At 39.4% G+C, this 24,068-nt stretch overlaps 2 protein-coding genes across 4 annotated transcripts in view; one reads left to right on the top strand and one right to left on the bottom strand.

Annotated features, from left to right (window-relative positions):
- Positions 1-597: 597 nt before the first annotated feature.
- Positions 598-17,783, bottom strand: mtmr10 (myotubularin related protein 10). Of its 2 annotated transcripts, none has more exons than XM_020098878.2 (17): positions 17,553-17,783; positions 17,190-17,446; positions 15,537-15,597; positions 11,797-11,933; positions 11,239-11,311; positions 9,924-10,066; positions 8,304-8,397; positions 8,030-8,177; positions 7,272-7,359; positions 6,963-7,051; positions 6,653-6,783; positions 6,458-6,527; positions 5,905-5,975; positions 5,473-5,645; positions 5,191-5,361; positions 4,488-4,670; positions 598-3,734 (listed from the first exon to the last, which is right to left on the bottom strand). In XM_020098878.2, the coding sequence occupies exons 2-17, from the start codon at positions 17,244-17,246 to the stop codon at positions 3,120-3,122; spliced, it is 2,304 nt and encodes a 767-aa protein (XP_019954437.2). In that variant the 5' UTR covers positions 17,247-17,446; positions 17,553-17,783; the 3' UTR covers positions 598-3,119. The 2 variants fall into 2 exon arrangements, with proteins under 2 accessions (XP_019954437.2, XP_069379970.1); XM_069523869.1 differs by having other exon boundaries at positions 598-3,731.
- A 2,517-nt stretch (positions 17,784-20,300) lies between these two features.
- Positions 20,301-24,068, top strand: part of myo1ea (myosin IEa) — a 45,971-nt gene continuing 42,203 nt past the window's right edge. For both annotated transcript variants that reach the window (XM_069523858.1, XM_069523854.1), the window contains exon 1: positions 20,301-20,567. In XM_069523858.1, the coding sequence (XP_069379959.1) occupies positions 20,565-20,567 (3 nt within the window). In that variant the 5' untranslated portion in view covers positions 20,301-20,564. The remainder of the gene's footprint in view (positions 20,568-24,068) is intronic.

The raw sequence follows: 24,068 nt of genomic DNA, 5'->3' as shown, positions 1-24,068 counted from the left end.
GAAAGATGCAGATGTTCAGCAGATATGTCATTAACTGTGTCAAAGTGTGAGGTGCTTTTAATGTTGACACTCTTGTTGGGATTTACAAACATCATCACTGCTGCTTCTTCTTGTATGTTGTGATCATTAAGTTAAGGCACTGTCTAAACTATAGTACCAAGAGGAATTGAGTTTCCAGTTTCAGACAGCGACTGAACAAAACTGCTTGTGTTGTTATACATGTTGTTTACTTCTCGTTCCTCTGGTTTTAATGGAACAGCAGGAAACTGTAACAGTAGGATTCAAACACAGTATATCTAGAAGTGCAAATACGATTAGCATTTGCAACCAAACTTTACCTATGAATGATCCATATTATTTTCCTTCCTTAACAGTCGTGGCAGTTTTCTCTTCCTCTTCTCTTTTTCTCTGCCTTAAACTATGACACTCAAAAACCTTCTCTGTAAATCTGACTCATAGCATGTGTATGTAATGAAATCGACAATTACAATAACTGCTGTTTTCCATCTAAATGGTCTTCTGATAAATATGGGAGGTAGCTGAGTTCTTAAAGTAGGCATGAGCCTGACCCCAATGAAATAAATACCAGAACACAACTTCATTTGAAAAATATTGTAATTGATTGGTTACTGGTACACAGTTGAACCTTATTTTCTGTTAGGAAAAACCGCTTCAGTGCAGTACCTCTGGATTTCACTAGAATAGGTTAAAAAATTATCCATTTTGGAAATTTAAACTATTTTAGAATATAGTTATAAAAATGATCAATCTTCCCAAAAAGGCACAGGGGGAGGGGGAGGGTACAGTAGCATCTGCATCCCTCTTAGAAAACATTTGCATAACTGAATAAATACATCTGCTGCTAATCAATATCCAACTGTGTCAGGGTGGAAACACCGTCATCATACAATCACAGCAGATTGCAACATTGTGTATTAGTGGAAAAACACAGTATATAAATATCTCTCCATAAAATATAAAGACTAAATCAAGGATAAAAGCTATTTAGTACCATTAATCAAAATATTAATTGGACATTTTTCAAGCATATACAGTATTTATAATATTTGCCAAAACTATATTCAAAAACCACCTTAAACAAACTATCCTATATATTGAGTTAAATGTGCAATGAATAGCATTCAGGAGAACAAACAGGTCTGCACTCACATTATACACATCTATGCTAAAAAACTCCTGAACTAGTTATTGCCAAAGAATCATCTGAATATCACGTGAAACTAGCATGAAAAGGATCAAGGCTCCTGGACAGATATTCCATCTGTGTTATTATGATAATGACAAAGATCTTCCATCAGAAAAGCTGTGGTTATTTAAAGACATTAGAAATATTAAAACAGTGCTAGTTCCTTACCAGTTTTTAAAAAGGGGCTCTGGATGACTGATCCCATTTCCCCAGATGTGGTCTCAAACCAGCCCCTTGTTCAGCTGCGGGTGAACTTCACGGGGAGACACTTCGAAATACAAAAAAAATCTGTAGCACAGTGGAAGTGTAGCTCTCATGAAATGTCCCTAATTGCATCAGTATTACCCTGGAGCGTGAACCAAACTCACTCTCACCATCCTGACTGGAAGTACAGTAACGTCACTGTGTTTTCTGATTAATCATTACTCCACGCAAAGCAGCGCTACTAAGGAAAATTAGAAAATGAATTCATATTTGTACAAAACTATTGTTAAGCCAGATAAACAGTATATTTAACAGTGTATGCAGTTATTGCTGTCAAGGTTTTTCACTCCATAGAAACACTGTGCAGGTTGTATTGAATATAGAAAACGGACCTAACTGCCGTTTCATTTGGAAATGTCAAAACTACACACAGTGCAGTTATTACACTTACTATCCAGATGATTTGATGCTAATGTTTTTCATGTGCTGCCTAGAAACAGCATCACTTGTCATCCACCCATTGTTGTTGTGTTCATTGGATCAGTGACTTCAGTGCCTGAAATTCAATTCACTACCCATTTAACTAGGGACTGGTTTGAGTCAAAGCCCTTATCTGTCCCTTTGCTTTCAAATATTTACCCATTTAGCTCCTAATAATCAGAGGTTTCTCCTCAGTGCCTTACCAGAAGGCTTCTAGTAAAGTTTAAAAAAAAAACCTTCTAAGGAGAAAAGGAAATATCTACCACAGATTTAAGTCCTCAAAAAAAAGCACTTTAAGCTCAGTATCATCTGTATCCTGACACTAAAAATATAGGCCCCTTTCTCTGCTTCAAAAATAGAGTACATCTGCAATGTAAGACCCTGAAATCACACAATTAGCTACTTACGCCAAACAAAACCACTACAATATGGGCACCTGGAGCAAATAGCATTAAGTTTGTGGAAAAAACAACAACAGCCCCATTACATTCAACCAGACCAGACCCTCTTCCATATAGTTGAGTAGTTATTAGCAGTGTTATTTTCTGTTCCTCTTTCTGACCAGGTAAAACATTACATCTTCAATTAAATTTTCCTGGAAGGCAGTTTTAACAAATCAGTGTTCAGTGAACGCATGATTGCTGCTGCATAAAAAGGAGGACTTTCTAATTTCAAGTATCATTATTCCATTACAGTGGAGAGGTCTTACTGTCCAATGAGAATTCAACGAAGGACCAACTTCACTGAATTCATTACTGTTGTGCAAGCAGTGAATCACAGGTAAATCTTGGAAAAGGAAGTTCTCAGCCTCGTCTTAACTCAAAATTTAAAGTTTCTAAAAGCGATGCTCCTGTGGATCCTGAAGTACACTCAGCACATAAGATAAGCAGTGGACAAGAATATACATTAAAAAAGATGATCTTTCACAGTCAGAGGACACCTCACAGTAACAACTCACTGGCCAGTTAAGGGGGTGCACTAGTGAATCGGAATTCCTCAGCTGTAATGGAGAACAATGATTGATGACACTTCAGTTTAGAAATTACCTCAGATTTGGATGCAGCATCAATGGTGCCAATTCTAGCTTATAAATAATCAGAAGTTCAAAGTTACATTTCCTCTAATGCTTATTTTCATTCTTGGTATTTATGAAAGAGGTCATAGAAAATAAGGTGATCAGTTGTTAAACAGACCTGGACAGAAAAGTGAGCCTAAAAGCCGCACATCCTCAGACAGTGTCATTAGAAAGAGTCTCTGTTGAAAGCCAGATCCTCGCCCCGTTCAGAAATTTGCTAATGGGAGTCCCGTGGATACTGCGGCGGCACAGATTTCCCACTGGGGTGAAAGGGAAGGAGGAGTTAAGGAAGTCTGGAGGTGTAGGGGGGTCGTTCTGCGAACTGGCCTTAAAATACATCCTCCTTTGGTTTAAAGGGGGCCCATGAGGGCTGGGGAGTGGCGTGCTGCCCGGACTGGGTCCCTTATACTGCCTGAGCTGACTCTGCAGTGTCTCAATTTCATCGACCAGTTGGGAGAGCTGGCGGTAGGCAGTGATGGAGCCCCCTCTGGGAATGCAGGCTTCAGGGACCCAGCGGAGAAAGAAGAGCTTCCAGAGAGCCACGTGCGAGGGGATGAGCAGGGGAATCAGGAGGCCCTGCTGGTCAGTAGGTTGAGAGAACCAGTCCCTGAAGAAGCGCTCTGCCGGGCTCTCTTCTTTCACTGTTGAGAAATCGGGCTTTAGCTCGGACAGCAGAGACCCCCGGCGGGTCATTGTGTCCTGTCCACTCCTCAGCCCGTTATGCAGAGAGGCCGGTGATGCTCGCACAGAGGAACTGTAGGTTTTCTGCTGGAGGAAGGACACAGTTTAGATTATTCCCACTAACTGTCTCTGTGAACTGCAGTAGCAGATCTCACATATTCCACATTCTCACCTTTACCCGTCCAACATGACCCTGAACACATCGATTTTAGCCAAAAGGTTGATCAATATTCTGTGTGATAATTCTTCTTCTGTTTGTGTTTGCTGATGATACCACAACAACAGGCTGCCCATACAATCTCAACAGCAATGAACAGAGTTGCTGACCAGATGGATTACCAACATTAAACATTTACTCTCAGAATCTCAGTTTCAGCAAAGTGTCTGAAAAAACAACAGCGATACCTTCCAGGCTGAGGACGCTGTAAGAGAGCAGATGACCGAAGAGAACTTTATCCAACATTTCTACACTTTATTACTAATCCCAGTCTGACCTTAAAAATAAGATTCCAATGTTATGAACAGTCACAGAGCACCCAAACTGTATTTGATACACACCCTACAAAAAAAGAGTTCCTAATATATTTCCAGTGAAAAAATTATGTTTATGCGCATACAAATCTGTCTGGGTGTAAGTCTACATACACTTAGTAACTGAACTAACTTCAGAACAATCTTAACAAATCAAAGATATGGGTGACCATAAAGAAGGATGAACTAATAACATGAAAACATGAAAAACTCTTAAGTTTTTGTAGCACATCCATTAAGAGGGTAAACACATTTAACAATGTGCTGTTACTGCTTCTTTAAACTTGTAAGGCTCTGTGCGTTACATACCTTTGTGCGTGTGAAAGTTTTCACTTCCCCATTCTGAACACAAGCAGCTCCTTTGCCTACGTACATGGGGTTGTTAAAGAGGGTTTGATCTTTGGTGGAGAACTGCTTCGACCAGTCCCAAACAGGAGGGAAAAACACAACCTGGTCTTCTCCTTGAGGGATGGCTTTATTCTTTGCAAAGTCCTGTAATGGACAGACATTATTAATTCTCAGTACATCTGTAAAAACAGAAGTATTACACAGACAATAGGTGGCAGTAAACAAAAAACCTAATTTTCTAATGTAAAATTTGTTGGTGACAAGGTGTTATTTTATTTTGTGCATTACATTGCACTGTTTCCTGACAATTATCTGAAACCCACAGAGTAAATTATAGTATTCAACATGAGATGAGGCCTCAAAAACATGTTGCTTTGTTACACACTATCACCTGGAATAATAACATGAGTTTTACTCTAACTATTCACTTCCACTGACGCACATGGATATTTTACATATGAACACAGATACAATATTTCATTTTCAAGTTGTGAAGCAAACTTTTATTTAGTCAGTTTTCTTTGGGTTTACATCATAAACTCAACTCTGCAAACATTTTGAATCAAACTAATATTCAGGGTTGTGGTTGAATCTGTTCACTGTGTGTATTTATTCAATTAAACTAAATGAATAAGTATATGTATTATATATGCTATATGCTTACCATTAAGTGCTTAGTGCGTTGTTTGGGAGAATTGAAGAGGAAAGTACTGAAGAGTGGAATCCACATGCTGTCACTCAGTACTGTCAGATAGGTCTCTGTGAACTCAAACGCTGCTGGGTACTGGTTCATCATCTGCCACACGCAGTCCAGGAACAGCATGAACAATGGAGACTGGAACAACACAACACAGAGAAACAAATGACAAAGAAGCACGAGAGTCTCAGGAAAATCGTTTGGTCGGCTACTCTATGACTGGATTAAGTTTAGTTCTCCACAGCATACCTCCTCTTTTTCATTCTTCTTTAAGTGGTTGCATCTGTCCAAAAAGCGATGGCCGGCCATCACCCACTCCTTCTGCACCAAACTCTGAAAGCCAATGAGGCTGCGATACTGAGGGTCCAACATGAGCTGCACCAAGGACGACACTACACAGTTCAGGTCTCGGTCTTCTTCCTCTGTGCAGGTGCAAGGAGAGAGAACAAAAGTCAAGGAAAGCATTTTCAGGTTGGAAATTATTTTCATTTAATTAAAATATTTTTAAATGTGTCATGTGTGGTATGTAACATCTGTTTAAAGCTAAATATTGCTAAAATATCACAACTGACGGACCAATAAAATTATCATTATACATCACGCAAGTGTATGACTGCTCATTTAAAACTGTGAAATATGATGGGGACTAATAACTGGTGAAAATAATTCAGAGAGTTTTACCTTGGAGAATGACTGAAGCATTCTTTCCATCCAGAGTGTAGACAATCTCAGCTGAGTGCTTCAAAAAGGCCCTTGGGTCACAAGCAGAACATACATGTTAACCGACATTGAAATATATGAAGTCCCATTTCCTTTAAGAAAATGACTAACAGTATAGCTCTACCCTGACATAAACTTGATTATATGCAGTAGTTTTCATGCTTGTGGACTAATCACTGTCCAGACAGTAGCCAGGTGCTGCACGGATCAAAACATTTCAAAATAATCCTGCTGTCCAAACAGTATCTTATCTCACTAGTGTATATTTACACTGACAATAAAGAAAAGTTTAGGACACATTCAAAAAAACACTTTAGGATATGAAAATGTATCTCAAATTATAATTTATCTCATGTCACTTAATCTGAAACACATACAAGATGTTCCTGCAGGTTTGTTATATTCCCAATAAAACTTGGATAATACAAATATCATCAAGGTCAGCAAGACATTTTAATTTTGAGTCTTCATAAACTACCAGCAGACCGGTAGAGTGCTGTGTTGTTTTACATACCTGACGTGCTCCAGCCATCGTGAGTTTTCAATGGATGTAAGCCACCTCTCTTCAGACTCCTCAAAAGGATCTGCACATAAAAGTCAAACCATGTAATGAAACTTCTTCCACAGCATAGAATTGTGCACAACACAGAAGTTGAATATTTGCAGTGGTAATAAGACTGTGACTGTTAAACCGTGCTGTGGGGCTCACCTATGACACAGATGTGCCTGACTTTGACAAAGGCGCTCTGGATGTCCTGGATGTTGGGCAGACACTTGTCCAGATCAGACTTGAATACGTCACTTCGCTGTGGGTGGCTTTTTGTGATGGCATTAAAGATCCTACCACAACACAGGACAGATTGTTTCAAACCTGCTGCAACAACCAAATGCCATTCTAATTATTACAGCAGTAAAACAGTTTAACTATTAAAAACCCGAACTACAAATATATTATTACACTCACTTAAATAATGATCAGTTAAATATAAATGAGTGAAACTGAGAGTTTTTCCCTCTACCTCTGTTCAATCTTCCTCTGCTGTAACGGGTCACTTATGCTGGCCATGCGGACAAGAGCACTCCCATTGGGGTGATTCCAGCACCAGAGCTTTGAAAAAGAATGCAAATAATGGGTTGGTTAATAAAAGAAAATAGAGGGGATGCACTGATGAATCAAACAAGCAGATAATCACCACAAGTCACAGGTGACCCTTAAGTGTACATAGACCTAATAATACATATCTTATATGGATAAATTAAAAGTACTCCTAAGGGGAGTTTGACAAACAGCTCACATTTAATAGGGATTTCTTAGCTTAGATACTCACAGGGATGCGATTATCAGTGAAGAATATAGAGTACTGCTTTAGATCTTGATCTGCCAGAGAACCTGGGACAACAACGTACTCTGGAAGACTGAGCAGTGGTTAAGAGAAAGAGAATGGGGTTACAAAGGAATACAAAATGAGACACCATTAGAAAACAAAATGCAGAGAACACTCGTGAGAAAAAAAAATACTTTCAGCATAGTGTTGTTTGATGCTTATGATTATACTATTGGTAATGAAGCCTTGGTTGTACTGAAAATAACTTGCTAGCACTGGTTTTGTTTTGCTGTGTCTCTGCTACATATTCAAGCAGGTAAATGTCTACAGGAGCTAGGTTTGTCTTAATAAAGGAAAAGACTGAGGAGTCTTGCTTCAGCCCCATGTGATGTGTACGGTTTGGTGGAAATTACTTTTACGACATACAGTCGTCTTTTCTCCACCTGCACATTTAACACTGTACAATGGTTATTCCTTAATTCACCATGATGTCACTACTGAACCTCGATGAATAGCGTGTAGTGTCTACAGTGGACTTGCAAGTAACACTGAGACATTCACAAAACATTTTTCTTGACAAGTCACTTATGAAATAAGCAAAAATGTGCACAGTGTAAATACAATGTCCTGCCAAAAATAGCAAATATGAGTAGAGGATGAAATTAAGTATCCATAGAAACTAAGGCAAACTGAGCTACAGACATGCATTTCCCACAAAGTCCATCATAAATTGCCAACAACAAAAAACACGAGTTGAAAACCTCTGTGAGATGGCATAACTCTCGTTGACAGAGCACACCCTCCACCCTGAAGCACTCGTCCTCTTGATCTCTCGATCCCAGTCAGAGGGACGGTCAAAAATGGGGGTCCGTAATCCTCCTCGAGGGGTGGAACCATTGACTCTATCCTCTGGAAATACAGAAACACTGAGATGATTTCTTTTGCATAATGCAGATATATAAAATAATGGTTGTAGAATTTGGATTTACAGAAAAGATAAATGTGTCTTTCAGAATGAGTAATTCTGTAGGGTACCTTTAGATTCATGGTATCGTCGTCCTTGATACTCAAAGCCAAATAGAAGATGGAGATCAGCTGGATGGGAATAGTGGGCAATAGCAAGGCAAACCTAGAACATAGAACAATGGTACTTTTATGGGATATACAGTACAATCCACTACATTTGAATGGTGGAATCAAACATTATCAAGGCAACTCTGCTTTTTGCTAAAATGAACCCAAGAACAAGTGAAATCTGGGAAAGTAAATGTTTGACAGTCTCTTGCTCAGGATTGAATCTCTCTGTGGCCCCACCAGAGTCACACAAAGCACTCCATTCAGTAGTAAAGCTGTGAATAACAAGAGTGGACACAGAAAAAGAGTGTGTGTGTGTGTGTGTGTGTGTGTGTGTGTGTGTGTGTGTGAGAGAGTGTGTGAGCGTGTGTGAGCGTGTGTGTGTGTCTTTGTGTGTGTGTACAAGGCTGCTCCCAACTCTGTAATTTCCTTTGGCAAAATACACTATTATAGACTGGCTTAATTCCATATGTCACAAAGAAAAAAAGACCTGAGCCCTGTTTTAGGTTCACACTGTAATTACATACATGGTGTCCATAAATAAACTCACAAGGAGTGAGGGAGGGCAGACATGTTTCTATTTCAGTTCTCTGTACATAGTCAACCTTCAATATGTTGTTGTATACTAAATAAAATGTTAAAAACTTTATTTTTGGTTCAAATTAAATTAATTTGTTAGAACCTTTTCTTTGCAGTACCATACTGTGATGTTGCCTGATGTGCTGACGTCTTACAGACAAATTGCTCCCAGATGAAATGAGAGGAGATCAGACACGCAACTATACGCATTCACATTTATGTTCTTTTCACTGGCAAGCGATATATATCTCACTTACTCTATAGTGAGACTGCAGAAAGAACAGAGAACCATAACAGTTCACAAATACTATTTTACTTCCAGTGTTTACTCAAATCCAGTGAAAAGCCACCGATGAGCCTTTCATAGACAGATTAGTATTTGCATTTATGACGCATGTCATTTTAATGCCTACTAATAAAATTCTTCTTATCACAATGTCTCCTACTTGTAATACTTGTACCCGACTAAACTGAGCTCCAGTGTGAAGAATGAAACATCTGTCCCTCCAATCTCTCCAAGCAGGAGATGAGTCAGAGTCACGCTGCCAGTTGTTTCTATGCTCTGGATCACTCTCAGTTTCCTCTGCCCTCAATGCCATTGTTCTCAACGTCTCCTATCCATTGTTTGGCTAATGGCCCTGACAAAAATGTTGTTAGAGAAGTGTGTCACTTCTGTTCAGGTGGGGCACGAGTGAGCAGCGAAAAAAAATGTTTGCACGATATAAATATCCTTGTCACTGAGGAAGTGGTCAAAGCTCAGTGTGTAGTGAGTGTATGTAGTGAGCTCACAGAGTCAGAAAAGGAAAAGTTTGGTCAGCAACAGTGAAATGGGCAGAGGGAACAATAATTTCCAAGTGATTACTTATTAAGTGATAATAGAAAAGAAATAACTGTGGTGAAAACTGCTGCTATCTGTGTCCCCTGGTCAGATCTAGGGCCTGTCACACCTGGCATTAAAATACATCCTCTGTGTGTCTCCTGATCAGTTTCTGTATCACCCACCTTCTTGGCGCTCTCAGGCCCGGCCTCATCAAAGCAGAACCGTATGATGCGCAAGTCTTTGCAGTACAGGATGAGCTCAGTGGGATTGAATTTCAGCTTCTGGTTTGACCCCAACACCTTCTTTTTCCCCTTTGTATCATTTACTGAGAGGAACAAACACAAAACATGATTAGAAAACATTAACTAATGCAGATATAAAGACTTAAATATGCAGGACTGAATTTTGGAGCTTCTCCTTTGGACACAACAGATATTAATGTCAACTACAAAACACTTACACATATCTGTGCCACAGCTGAACGCACTGATGAATGCCAGATGCACAGTCTTTTGCATTATTTTTAGAATAAAAACATTTGGTCTCTCTTTCACAAAGTGTAAGAGAGTTGTATCAGTTTATATCAGATAGGCCACAGCACAGCAATAAGAATTTGGCAAACAATTAAAGAAAAATGGGAAAATCAAATTAAAATGAAAAGCTAGAAGTTGAAGTTAAATTGAGAGATTATTGTTTATTATGATTCATGAGTTTCAACATGAAGCTAGACATTGAGGATTTTGACTCGAATGTGGATTGAGACAATACTACAAGTCCTTATCATACATTATATATAGTATAGAAAGAAACACGCAGTTATGCCAAAATATCACTTAATGGTCGAGTAAATTTAATCTCAATGCTCCTAAATTTGCGCAAATCCCATAATGGGAATGTTATGTTATGTGGCCCAGTTCTAACAGGTCAGAAAAACAAGCTGGGTAAAACAAAGCCTTGCGCTTTATCACAGTAACACAACAAACCTTGCTCTGGGCAGTTGCCCTTGCACTGTCAGCAATTGACAGCAATGAGATATAAAAACAAGTCTAATCCTGGCCAGGCTGCACGGCCACTAAACACGGCCACTAAACACTGCCACTAAACGTGGACTTAGCTGTGACTTCATTTGTAATCAGACTGCTGAGCAGGAATGAACAACATAAGAGATCCAAGCTGTCAAAGATTAATGAGGGAACGACTGGGCCCATCTAACTTTACATATGACTGTGGATCACTCTTGTACAATGACTGGGTCAGGCTGTTTGTGCTGCAAGAGTTGACTGATTATACATTGTAAATGTGTTAATAATGCTTTTATTCATCTAAAATTATAAAAATAATAAAGCTTGTTATTCTAGTAACTAATCAGACAACAAATATTTAAGAGCTGGTAACCATTTTTCTCCATGTGAAAGTCAGTAAAAAAAACATGTCTGTGACCACAGCATGAACCTGAGTTAAACTGTTTGCCAATACAAATGTGCTGAACAGACGTACCTGTTACTACTTGTTCAAGACAGGTCAGGGGGATGTCGTGCTCTCCAAGCAGCAGGTGGGACAAGTGTGGCTTCTGTGGTAAAGGCAACAGCAACAATAAAAAAACTGTACTATTGATATTCTATTCATAGTTCTCTTGCACCTATAAATATCATCTGAAATACTGGTTGGTGGCTCAAGTTAATTCCACCTGAGGAGTGATCATGTTCAACTCTGTTATCACAACAACAATCTGCGACATAGCTGGAAATGACGTCTGTTCCCTCACTTCTTGTGCGATATCACTCACAATGTTGTGCAGGAAAATACAGTTTTCCTTCCTCCTTGCCAGATGCACTGCACATGCAATCGTGGCTCTGGAAATCTGAGCATTGTGGCACAAACAGCTTTCACAAATATTAAGCGAAAATTGTACAAGCCTGAAATAATTTTGAGAACATTAAGAACATCTTAAACCTTTCACACTTTAACAGATAAATAGCATAATAAGTTTGAAGGGTGGATAATTATTCACAACAACAGTTTGATGGCTATAAAAAACCCAGACCACACAAATACCTGTTTGGGTGGGGCATCCTGGAGGATGAAGGAGACCTTAAAGTTGGTGCATATCAACTTCCCCCAAAGGTCATCCTGGCTGCTTTCACTGCTGATGCATTTCCTCACAAAGTTCACCTCATTAACAACTATCTCCCCTGATGACAAACAAATGAGAAAAAAGAAGTGAGTAAAGCTAAAGGTTCCACAATTCAAGGAAATATGCAGAAATTGAGGATTAGAAAGTAAGTTAAAAAGTCTCAATGCCGACACAGCCCTGCAATGAAGTTACCACGCTCACAAGTGGAAGAACTTTTTTCTCCCTCTCAATATTAGTTACACATCTACACCTTTAACAATGAGGTTGTGAAAGTAAAGATATGCCTAACTTACAAACATACTGCTTTGACCTGGGTATATTTGATGGATTTTAGATCATTTGTTCATTATATATTATCAATTTAGTGATTTTGTATTTCTACAGCTCCATGCATACAGAAAAACTCCTGAATGACATCTTCTGCTTTCCACTGTTATCCTCCCTTTGTGTCAAAATGCATAAAAAGTAGGAGCTCAAAGTTACAGGTTTTAGTCTCAATGCTGTTGAAGGGAAATAGTGACAGTGATACTGAAATAAGAAAAACAAAACACATTGATTATGAGTAACATGACCTTAGCACATACATAATACTTTTTGGACAAGAATAAGGAATGTTAGCTACTATCAACTACCCAGGATAAAACTTTACAGAGACTTCACAAGCTTTAAATTCACATAAAGCCACTTACAATCAAAAAACAAGTTCAACTAGTCGAAGAGAGAGTTGACCGGTTGAGTGTGAACCTCTGTTGTTTACTGTTTTGATGGGCAGGAAGGAAAATGGCAGTAATGTTTCACAAGCTTCCTAAAGAACGTTGCTTCATCTTGCTTAAGATCAAGCGAAATCAGCACGTTATGCATCATTTTTGAACATTTTCAATCGTAAGTGATAAAAAAGATTCTCCTAAAGCACAACAGAAACAATCTCATAACGCTCTACCATCTATTAAGAGTAATGAAAATGGCCCAGAGGCTGAGGTCATTCACACATACCAAAGTATAAATCTTTTCTGAGAGGGTAGCATGAGGTTAATCAAGCTGCTATTCATTTACTGTATTTCACGGGTAACATGGCCCTTACCCCTTAACATGATGACCAAATAAATGCATGGACAAAAACGGCTATAAAATGTTGCCCCTGGGATTTTCAAAAGATAAGAACTGGGGCAACAGGGTGGAGTCCTGCAGTCACCTCAAAGCTCTGCCTCTGAGTAGCGTGCCGCTAATGTGCAGTGTGTTAACAACAAGGAAGCTGATCATTGTGTAACCTCGTCTGTCGAGCTCCAGAATCCGGATGGTGAGGGAGAGACAGTCCTTCAGCAGTAAATGCTGCCTGGGACTGGATGGTAAGTTTGCTTTATCAGCCATTTAGCAGGTCAATCCAATCCTCATGTTGACTTTGGCCTTATTAAAAACACACTTCACTTCAGTAAAGCAGGTTTGAAACCGGTTTGAAGAGTGATAAAAAAAACTTAACTCTTTTACTTAAGAGGATATATCTGGATAGTTACTCTAAATAAACCGACAACATGACACTATGCAATGGGTGTGTCAATGAGACTCTTGAGTCAACTACTGACACTCTAACCAAAATAAATAATTACAATAAACGCTCTTCTGTTGCTCAACTTAATCATCCTTAAACTTATAACTGCGCTTATTGTAAGACTTTGGCGTCACGTAAAGAAAGAAAAACACTTAACCGACAGAGATGGAAGGAATGGCACTGTGCTGTAATGAGCACTTTGCTTCACTTTGTTGCTCAAGCAAGAATGACTGGCAGGGTGACGTTTTCAAGCCCTGATAACACCATGAGAAAACAGCAAAGACGATGACTGGATAGAAACCTGTAAGAGTTGTGATGACCGACTAATCTATTGACGATTGGTGTTTGAGGCCTTCTGCCGATGCTTGTGATAATCTTAAAAAGAAAAAGGCCTTTAACTGCGTTAAAATGATCACTGAATTCATTCTATTTACAAATTATTTTTACAAATTAAAACCAGTATTCTGGAGAGTACAGACAAAGTACAACCAAAAGAAGAGACAGCTAGAGAGTAATGAGGGATAACAAAAGGTCTATCAAAAGTTTCTCATACATTTAAACAACATTGTGGAGCCTTCACTCATGTCTCCAATCTTCACCTGTCGTCACTGTCTTTTTCAAGCTGCAAAATAAATAATGCTAATATATGTTGACTTTACAGAACATTATAATTTTCATATAATATAGTACCATCATCCAAAATAGGGCTGTGTGATATGACAATAAACATTGTGTGACAATAAAAAAAATTGGTTTGTTTATTTTGTTGTCTCACAAATCACTCTTTACTGCACCTGGACCACAATTTCTGTTTGTCCCCACAACACAGATTCAGGAAATTTGCATGGAGGCCTTAAGAACCACTTTAAAAGGAGATTGAATATGATAGAGACTTCAGTTCAGGGTAAAGAGGGCCTCTGACAAGCCAAGACAAAAGGAGGAGCTTATACCTAAAAGAGCTGCTACTTCTGTTGCATGGATGTGGTAAGGGTATGAAAATGATTAGAGAATCTTTACTTCCCATAAGCTGTAGACCAGTTTCCACAACAGACTCAAACACGACTAACCTCTTTTACTACCAACAAAACAATCAGCGCAACAGTGTTCAGAACAAACTCCAACATCAGATGTTGCAAGAGGCTTTTACCCACAAAGAATCAAGAAGATGAACGGAGTAGCTACTGTTAAAACTTACATATTGGCCCCATTTACATGACTGACCCCTATCGTGATGGAATTTTGGTCATATTACACAGCCCTTACCCAAAAGCCATACTGCTCATTAAATAACTGGTGTGACTGCACAATAGCAAATCATGCTGTTTTCCCGATCATTATTTGATGACAAACATCAACAAGCTATACAAACATTATGACACTTGCTAAAGATACAAATGGGAGATACTATGTGAAAGTGAAATTTATAATGCTCTGTGAAAACTGTAATGTTCTGTAAAGACAATAATCAATGTCAACAACAACTGCACTGAGATAAGATCTAAGACTGCTATGATTTGCATAGCAATAGCCAGAATGACATGTTTGCTGAAAGGCTTGTATGATCCGTCTGATTAAACACAGACAGAGCTGTGAAAAAAATAAGATGACTTAAAAGTCTACAAAAATGAACCTTATCCATACTTTTATGGTCAGATCTGGAGACAATCTCACAATTTTTCTATTTCCATTGCTGAGGTTTGACAAATTAAGTCATCAGAGCAATCCCATTTAGAGTGAATAGGATCAACTAGTTCAGAGAAAATACTGCTGAAAGCCTCACCCCAGCTATTAATTCAGATCCAACTACTCAAGCACCTTCTTACAGCTGTTTAGATGGAGCTTATAATAAAATCTGTTTTGAGTAACAAGACACGCAAGTCTGACAATCAGGCCAATTTGAACATTTTGTTTTTTGCTATCATTAAAACAAAATGGACTGAGGTCTGTAAACATCTGTAAACCATCTGATACTATGCTGAAGAAAATACATTCTTTTGTCTGGTTATTAACATTGTGTTTAAATAATATTTCAATATGCTGAGAATATCAGAATAGCTTTCCATCAAATGTTTGTGCTTCCAACTATTCTTGGGAGAGTGCATAAAATAAACGTACCTGGAAGTAACTTAGGTTCCAACTTCTTTATAGGCGGTTCAATGGTTTTCTTCACATCAGTCTGGAGAAAAAGCATAAATTCCCATCAGAGTTAGTTAAACACTACTTATCACATGGTTAATGAATTATGGCAAGGCAGTAACATGCCATTAAAAGGTGGAGGGGCGAGAAAATTACAACTCAAATGTGTCCATTCATTGTAAACAAAGCACAAGACTTTCAATTCCCCAGCACCTATGATTCAGAGACAGTCATAAAACCATGCCGAATATCCCAACAGCTGTTATGGTTTGTTTTGGTGAGTTCAAGTTGCAAACTTTTCATATACAGCATGCAGTAACTGGCGATAAGCCTGAAGCAAGATTTCTTAAGAAAACTAGAAGGAACCAAAGATATTATTACACCATCCTCAAATACTGCTCACACCTGCATATGCAGTGACATTCCTTTAGTGTCTGAGCAGTTCAGCGTTTTCCACTGTTGGCTCTGCTTCAGCACAATGACTGTGAATGAATGACTAAAAGAAGTGCTGAGTTTCAGGTTTAAGATTGTGTCAGTGTGTAGGGATCATACAGGAATTCACACATAGGATTATGTATAAACATAGTCACAGTTTTTGTATTGCACATCACATCTATGTAGCTGTAAATATCTTCCAAGTGAATCTAAAGGGTAGCGCTTAAACCTCACAGTAACTGTCTTCTTGAAAATCCAATGTGCTATTTCTTTTATAAGCAAAGAGCTACAGCTTCCTTGGGCACAACAACCCATCTCCTCAAATAGTGTAAAGACCATTAGTTCATTAAATAAATAATGCCACTAATCAGTGTCCTAGTTTGGAAAATGTCTTCAATTCACTCCTATATTGTTCATGTCGGTGAAGCAGTTCATTGATGCTCCCCCGTTTCTCCAAATGACTGATGTGCATTTAATCCTAGCTTGAAAGCATAAACCTTGAAAACATTTTCTATTTACTCTTTGCTTTGACAGCATGCTTTGCAGAGCATAAAATCCTCAGTGCTAAATTTGTCACAAGGGAATATATTGGCAAAACTGACATGGTTAGCACAACCAGAGCAAGTCCCTGACAATAACCTTAATCCTAACCAAACCACTGTCAGCTACTTTAAACCCAAACCACCTCCCAACACCACTGTTGACCATGTTCACACAAACACTGCATTTGATTGGGTTGCACCACCAGCGTCTGTAAGCAAACTCCTTTCACTTGCTGTCTGCAGAAGTGCATACCATACATAGACCAGTGAGTAAATCAAGGATGCCAAATTATAACAGTAGAAAATAAACGTTTTACTTTTCAGATTCACTCTGCAAGTTTCAATTCTCTAAAGTTTCCAATGGCATGAAGACAGTTCCTGTTGCTTTTTGCCACCCGGTGACACTTGAGCTTTCTCGTGCTGCTGTTTTAAATGTTATCACACTGAAGCTCGTTTTAAAAGTTGTCAGACCTGCACAACAACAACAACAACAACAGGCCGGTTTCTTCTCATGATCAAACACGTCAGACATCAGCTTTGCCTGCACAGGAGCCCAGTGACGGCAGCTTCACACCGAGATAAACTGAATCAACCTGACATTGTTGACTGGCAGCCTGGAGAGGACAGCAAACACACGCTGTGATCCAACACTCACCTGCACAGGAGGAAGATAACTCTTGAAGGTTGGTTTCATGGGTTTGACAGAGAACATTGTTTACGTCTCACGCTCGGCGGCTGCCAGTGGAAAAATAAAGAGTTAACCCAAAGGGACAGCTCCAGTAAAGATGGACCCTGCCTTTAACCGAGTCAGCCCGAGACTTCAGAGGAATACTACATTCATCCGGACACACTGGGCCGGACACGGCAGCTCTCCTTCATGTCGTTAGGCAGTCAAGTGGCAGATCGGACTCGCTGGATAAAAAAAAAGTTGACAGAAGTTACCGTTGAGACGTCGGCGTTAGCTTCGTTAGCTAGCTAGCTTAAAGTGCTGCATGGAGTTTATAAAAGCCGTCCTCACGCTGAGGGGAACCCGGTGAAATAGCTCAGAGACCCCCCGTCGTGTGTCCACATCTTCTTTCCACCCGCTCCCGTGCTAGTTAACCTCGGTGACTTCCTCAAAGTCTGACTACTTCACCCACACGCAGTACCTGGTGCTGTGGAGGGCTTAGCGGCCATGTTTATACAGAGCCGAGGTCCCGCCCTGCTTCCGGGCTCCGCTCCTCAGCTTTATTTCTGTCCCGAGACTTTCTGTGATTAAACTGGAGCCGGACTAAAGGAACTCTGCCCACACGATCACACACATATACATATATATATATGTATGTATATATACTACTGTATTGATACTATTCTCATTTGAGCGATACAACTACGATTATTTTCTTTGCGTTCTACAAGTGCACCACCCACTGACTACAACTCCCATGAGACCCTGAGAACAGCAGGCTCGCGGGCGTGCCTCTTTTTATTTTTTACCAAAGCTTTGCTCTCTTTATATACAGTCTATGGCTTTGCTCCACACAAACTCATGTGAACAATAAGTTTGCATTCGTGAATCTACTGTGTAGTTGATTTAGAATGTGCTACCTTTTAAAATCAAACTCAAAATAAACATATACAACAAAATAACATTTACTTATAACAATAAATAACATTTTTATCCCAACAATATTTCAAATTTGTATGATTTTTGAGATCAACCTATTCTGTTATGGCTTTGTGAAGCCTTTAACACTTCAGAGCCAAGTGCATTGTATTTTGTTTTATTCAAGATCTTCCAGCACAGCTACATTTATCTTGTGAACTTTGTGCACTAGGTGGCACCACTAGTTCATTACTGGAAGTTTTTGGTTGACTGGTTGAAAACTGATTTTTGCTCTTCTCTTCACATCTGTTGCTGAGATGTACTGAAAAAAGTGCTACATATATACAACAAAATGAACTATATTTAATTTTGCTGCCCTTTCAATACACATCAGAGAATGTGATGCACTACACAAAAAGGCTCCCTGAAAATTATTGTGAGCAAAAAAATAACTTCCCTTTGGCCTCGCTGTATATAGAAAAAATTGATTAAATATTAAGTACCTGTAAAGAAATCAAAAATCCCCATAAGACGTAATTGTTGTGCACAAACAAGTGTACAGTGTTACAGTATATAAAGATAAACTGTTGTTATCATATTATAATAACAGTGCTTCATTAAAAAATGGATGACTGCACAGACTCTACCAAACTCTTGCATAGATTTTTCATAATCTCTTATGGGATTTAAGATTTTCATTGCCAACATGTACGCTGTATCTGTTGTGCAGATGACAATAAAACCTTTGAACCTTTGAAATGCCTGCTCTGATTGTACACTAAATCAACAATGCAAAGATATATTGCCCTGGTGTCTGCTTTGTCCTACAATGTCCACTGGGTGGAGACAAAATACTGCACCAACATTATCACCAAAGCTCACTTATCTTTTCTTCACATAGTAGAACAACTATTTGTTTGACAGGGGTTTGTTGGCACATAGGTTATACCTGTTGTATATGTTGTAGTGGGCAATTAACATTGATTTAATATATATATATATTTATTTTAATAACATATATTTAGATGTATTTGATATAAAATAACACACAGACAGACACACACAAACACACACACACACATTAGGCCTATGTGTCAGCCACATACAGAGGCAGCCTGTTAGACAGGTCACACCCAGAGAGTCGCCTCACTGCCCAACGTGATTTCAAGGCGAGCCTCAGTCTGGCAGGAGACGGGTTGTGAGGGGAGGATGCCAGTGCCACCCTTGCACTTGAAAAGAGACTTCCTGAGGAGCATGTGGATTGTATTTGTCTGAAGAGAGTTGGGGTTATTCACAGTACAGAATGTGAACTTACTTTTTAAAATAGTGTAGATGTGTACTACTTAAGTAGTATCACCTTTGAGGTACTTGTACTTGAGTGTTTATCTTTTCTGCTAATTTTAACTTTTACTCAACTAGAATTTAGTCACTTGTTAATTTGCTAGTTCAGACTCATGATTCGAAATATACTCAACAAATAAATGACATAATAACATAATGGTACATTTTCCAAAACCAACAACAACAAAACAATTACACAAACAGGAACACCAAAAACATGATAAGATCCCTCCAATAATTAAAAAATAACTACATTTACCATACCCATACACCTGGAAACAGAAATAAACACATGTCAGGTATAGCTTGGTCAAAGTCCCATATGGTCCAACTCTTCACCGGAGCTATTTTTCTCCCATTTCATAATCTGTTGTGCTGCTTTGTTTTGATTTGTTTTTTTCTCAAAAAAAAAATTGACCACATAATGTATTATAATATAGATTAAAAGTAGTTGCTGATCCAGCTTGGAAAAAATAAAAAATTATACAACAACAGGCTAAAGGTGAAGTAAAATATTGAGTGGCCTGAGCCACCTTTGTACACTGGCCCACAAACTGATGGAAGATAATATTGACTAAATAAATTCTTCCTCTTTCTTATCACAGTCTGCATGATGATTGCTAGATATGCAAATCTTTATCTATAATGTGTGGCCATGTTGTGCTGCTGCTGAATAGTTTTCGTCCACTTGTGCCTGACCCTGTTGTTTGGAGTTCTCGGATCTGCGCATGCTCAGTTGCGTCTCTTGGAGCAGCTCATGAATATTTAACGAGGCTCCTCGCTCGGCGCCCTCTGATTGGTCGCTGTGGCCCAGTTTCCTGTGTTGTGTTGTGTAGAGGCGAGGTTTGAGGGCATCGGTCTCAGTGTGTGAATCCAGTGTGAACGCCGCTGCTGTCACAGTCGAACCCTCCGGAGCGATCGCACCATGGACGGAGCAGCCGCCGTCATGCTGTCCGCACACTGAGCGGAATAACATCTGGAGTCAACTTGGATTTTGTGCTGTTGTCCTGTGGCTTTGGGAAGAAACGAGGCGAGCTGAGGGAAAGAGTTTGGACTTCACACAGAGCAGCTGGACTGCAGACAGAGAAGACAGCAGAAGACAGGATGGTAAGTGGTGTTTATATTATTATGGCACAGTCAATATAATCCCAATATTCAACATGGATCTATATCGATAAAGGCTTCAGGCAGTAATACTTTTCTAAAATGACACTAATTCCAGTTTCCCTAAGTTTCCTTCAACTTGTGTAATATATGTAATGTTTACTTTCCTCATACTTCTATATACACTGACCCAGGACTGTTGTGATGTGAGGTGTCATTTAGAAACACTGGTTCAGCTCTTTCTTTAAAAACCGGTTTGTCTGAGAAGAGGAGGTGGAGGAGGCAGCAGCAGGGAGCGTGTGTCAGGTGGAGTGTGTGCACTGTGTGTGTGTGTGTGTGTGTGTGTGTGTGTGTGTGTGTGTGTGTGTGTGTGTGTGTGTGTGGTTTGTTGTGTGTGCGTGCATTACACGGAGACAGGTTTTCCTGGTTACTGGGTGTCATTCCTGACACGCCTAGAGCCAGGTTATGGAGGAGGGCGTTGTGTGCCCTCATCGTTTCGTTTTGGCCCCATCTCCTCAGCCCACTGTGGATGAAATCCTGACTGTAGAACATTCAGTTTGAGACTGATGTGACTTTGACAACATGGCTGCTTCTAACTCGGTGGATACATCAATATTGAGAAACTGGTTGTAATTTTGGTTTTGTGTTGAATTCAAATCAACCCTCAGGAATGTTATGAAAACATGTTAAAATGAAAAGAAGGTGTGAACATCCTTAAGGTTATCTTATCTCGACTAATCCTGTTTCTCTATATGTTTCATGCATTGTGGCGTCTTCAGCCAAATGAATACTGGTCTATCACAGATATCAGATCAGAAATCACTGGTACTTTATTGTTCCCCGGGGGGAGCTTGGGTTTCAGTTGCTTCTACCAGGAATTGAAATAAATAGGTGAGATATATTTGTATTGGTTTATGTGTTATTCATAATACAAAAAAGCCTTTTTTTATGAACATAATGCAGAAAAAGATTCTCTTAGTAACCTAGAAATGGTGAAAATGCTGAAGTAGATTAAACTAAACAGGATTAGAACCTTTGAACTCTACATTTGTTATGAGCATCAGCCCAGTATCAGTCTGACTCTACTCCCATCATCTGTTCTTATGTTAATTACCACACAAACACTGTCTATTTAAAACAAGTATAGGGCTGAAACCTGCATCTTGCCATTGTAGCTGCTTGATTGAGTCTGTTGGTTTTGATACCCAGAGAAAAAACCCAAAGTACAGGGGTCAGCATTACAGAGCTTTTGCACTTGAACTGTAACCAAGACTTAAACCCAAAAAAATAACATTCATCCTTTGAATCTGCTCGTGTGGAGACATTTACACACTTTAGAGCAGTTTTTACTGCAGTATGCATTTAATGTATAGTTGTCTTACATGGTTGAATAATGTCGGCATGAGAGAATGAATGGGAGCTGTTTTCTCCTTGTGAGGTGATATAATGATGTTGAGGTTTAAAACTTGTCAAAGTCATGAAAAGTGAATGTAGGTTTTGTCTTTACAATGTTTAGGAGGAGGGTAGGGAGAGTAGCAGCTCATGTAGTAAAAGCGTCTGAATGTCATCCTCACCGTCTGGAACAACAGACTCCAGCATCGCTCACTGGTTCGTTCTCTGCCAGATGCTGAATAGCGAGTCGGCATGACAGCAGCTGGTTTGCATTAGTTTCTCCTACAGGGAGGTGCGTATACCGAGCAACCCCCCTCTCCCCTTCATTTCAAAGCTGGCGCTCCATTTTCAGACCCATCACTGCTGTAGAGATTTGCTCAGGAATTCAAGCCCTCTCTCTGAAAACAGGACGAACACCCATTCTGTGGAGCTGGGGAACTCGTTAGGCTTGTTGCTGTGGTTCAGTGCGCTCACACGCCTCCTGATCAGTTCCATACGTCTTTATTACAAAGCTGCAGTGTTTGCACTGCTCTGCTGTTTGTGATGATGGACCTCCTCTGTATTGACTTAGCCTACAGTGGCACTTGTTGTAAATCATTGTGGATGAGAGGAGCATACAAACAGCACTTTTCAGTGTGAATGTAACATTTCCATGGATTTCAATATTTAAATAAAGACATTTCACAAACAAATTTCATGTTTTGTTGTCATAGGCACAGAATGATGAAAAGTTTTCATGCACCAAAAAAACAACAACCATACTACTGGATGCTAAACTCTCAATAGTTTACTCTGTCATTTGCTTGTTTGTTTCTTGGTTTCTTTGATTGTTTGTAAGAAAAATTACACAAAAACCAATAGCCGGATTTCCACGAAACTTGGGGGAAGGCTGCAGTATGGGTCGGGGAAGAACCGCTTAAATTTTGATACTAATCTGCATCAGGGAGCATATCTAGGAATTGTCTTTCTCTTTCTTTAATAGTGGGATATAAGGCATTTTCCAACATTTTTCCAGAGAATAACTCATGGATGGGAAAAATCAGGTATATTTAGGGAACTGATATCTATGAGTGTATGAAAGTTGGTGCAGCTAAATTGAATTTAATGGGACTGTTGGGCCGTTTTGGGTCTTTTGTTTGAGTAGCCTATCTTGTGTTTATGTTCAAACTCAGACATGGAGCCATTCATCTGGTTGTACTGTACATTTTACACTTAAGTGTTTCATGTTCCTTCACAGATAGGATTCATTTCTACTTAAATTCATCACAATAAATATCTATATTTGTTACTATTGTTGTGCAGTAGTTGTCATTAGATTTTAAAATGAGGAACATGAGAGAGGCTAAGCATTTTTATAATGTCGGGTGGTGATATCAAGACGTCTAGTATTCTAGTTACTGTGAAACATGATCTTCTGACCCTGGAAGTGGTGAGGTGACGAGCACTCAGTGGTTTTCTTTCTCTGTGACTCAAGTTTGTTTACTGTGTTGTCTGCGTTCCCAGAGCACCGTGCAGCTGCACAGTTTGGCTCTGTGTGGCTCTCTTAGTGTCCACGACTCCGCTGTAGTACTGGTCCTGTAGTTGCAGCCAACACGGCGTGATGAGGAGAGGATGCAGATCCATCAGCTGATCAAGCAACTGAACAGATGGCGTGTGTGAGGCATGTTTACAGAGATGAAACGTTCCTGCTTGTACAATGATTACAATGCTTTGTGTTTGTTCACCATCGAGCAGATAAACACTCCCATCATACAGTAGAAGTCAAGTCCACATTCCAGCATCTTAGTGTCTGTCTATAACAATTAAAAAGTGTGTCGGGTGTTGAATCATTGTTCTAAGCTGTTATCGTGTGGGATCCTCCCCCTGGTTCAGAGCTGCATCAAAATTTAAAGTTTGCCTTCCGGATCCATCTCATATTCTACCACCAAGTCCTGTGATTTGTCCTGTAGTTTTTGCGTAATCTTTCCAACAAATAAACACAGACTAAAAAATACACAACCGAGATCTTGATGAAAAAAACCTGGTATAGTTAAGGGACTGATATATGAGTGTGTGTAATTTGGTGCAGCTGGATTGAATTTAAGGGACTATTGGGCCCTGGTGGGGGTCTCT

Source organism: Paralichthys olivaceus, chromosome 1, assembly GCF_024713975.1.
Source record: "Paralichthys olivaceus isolate ysfri-2021 chromosome 1, ASM2471397v2, whole genome shotgun sequence".
NCBI classification, from domain to species: Eukaryota; Metazoa; Chordata; class Actinopteri; order Pleuronectiformes; family Paralichthyidae; genus Paralichthys; species Paralichthys olivaceus.
Note: the sequence above shows the minus strand (reverse complement) of the source record. Positions and strands in the feature narration are given on the sequence as shown.

Coding starts and splice junctions, on each gene's coding strand:
- mtmr10 (XM_020098878.2), bottom strand. CDS start 17,246: ATGTTCTCTGTCAAACCCATGAAACCAACCTTCAAGAGTTATCTTCCT. Junction 8,398..9,923: donor GGCCTGAGAGCGCCAAGAAG/GTGGGTGATACA, acceptor TCTATGTTCTAG/GTTTGCCTTGCTATTGCCCA. Junction 3,735..4,487: donor AAACTTTCACACGCACAAAG/GTATGTAACGCA, acceptor TCCTTCCTCCAG/CAGAAAACCTACAGTTCCTC.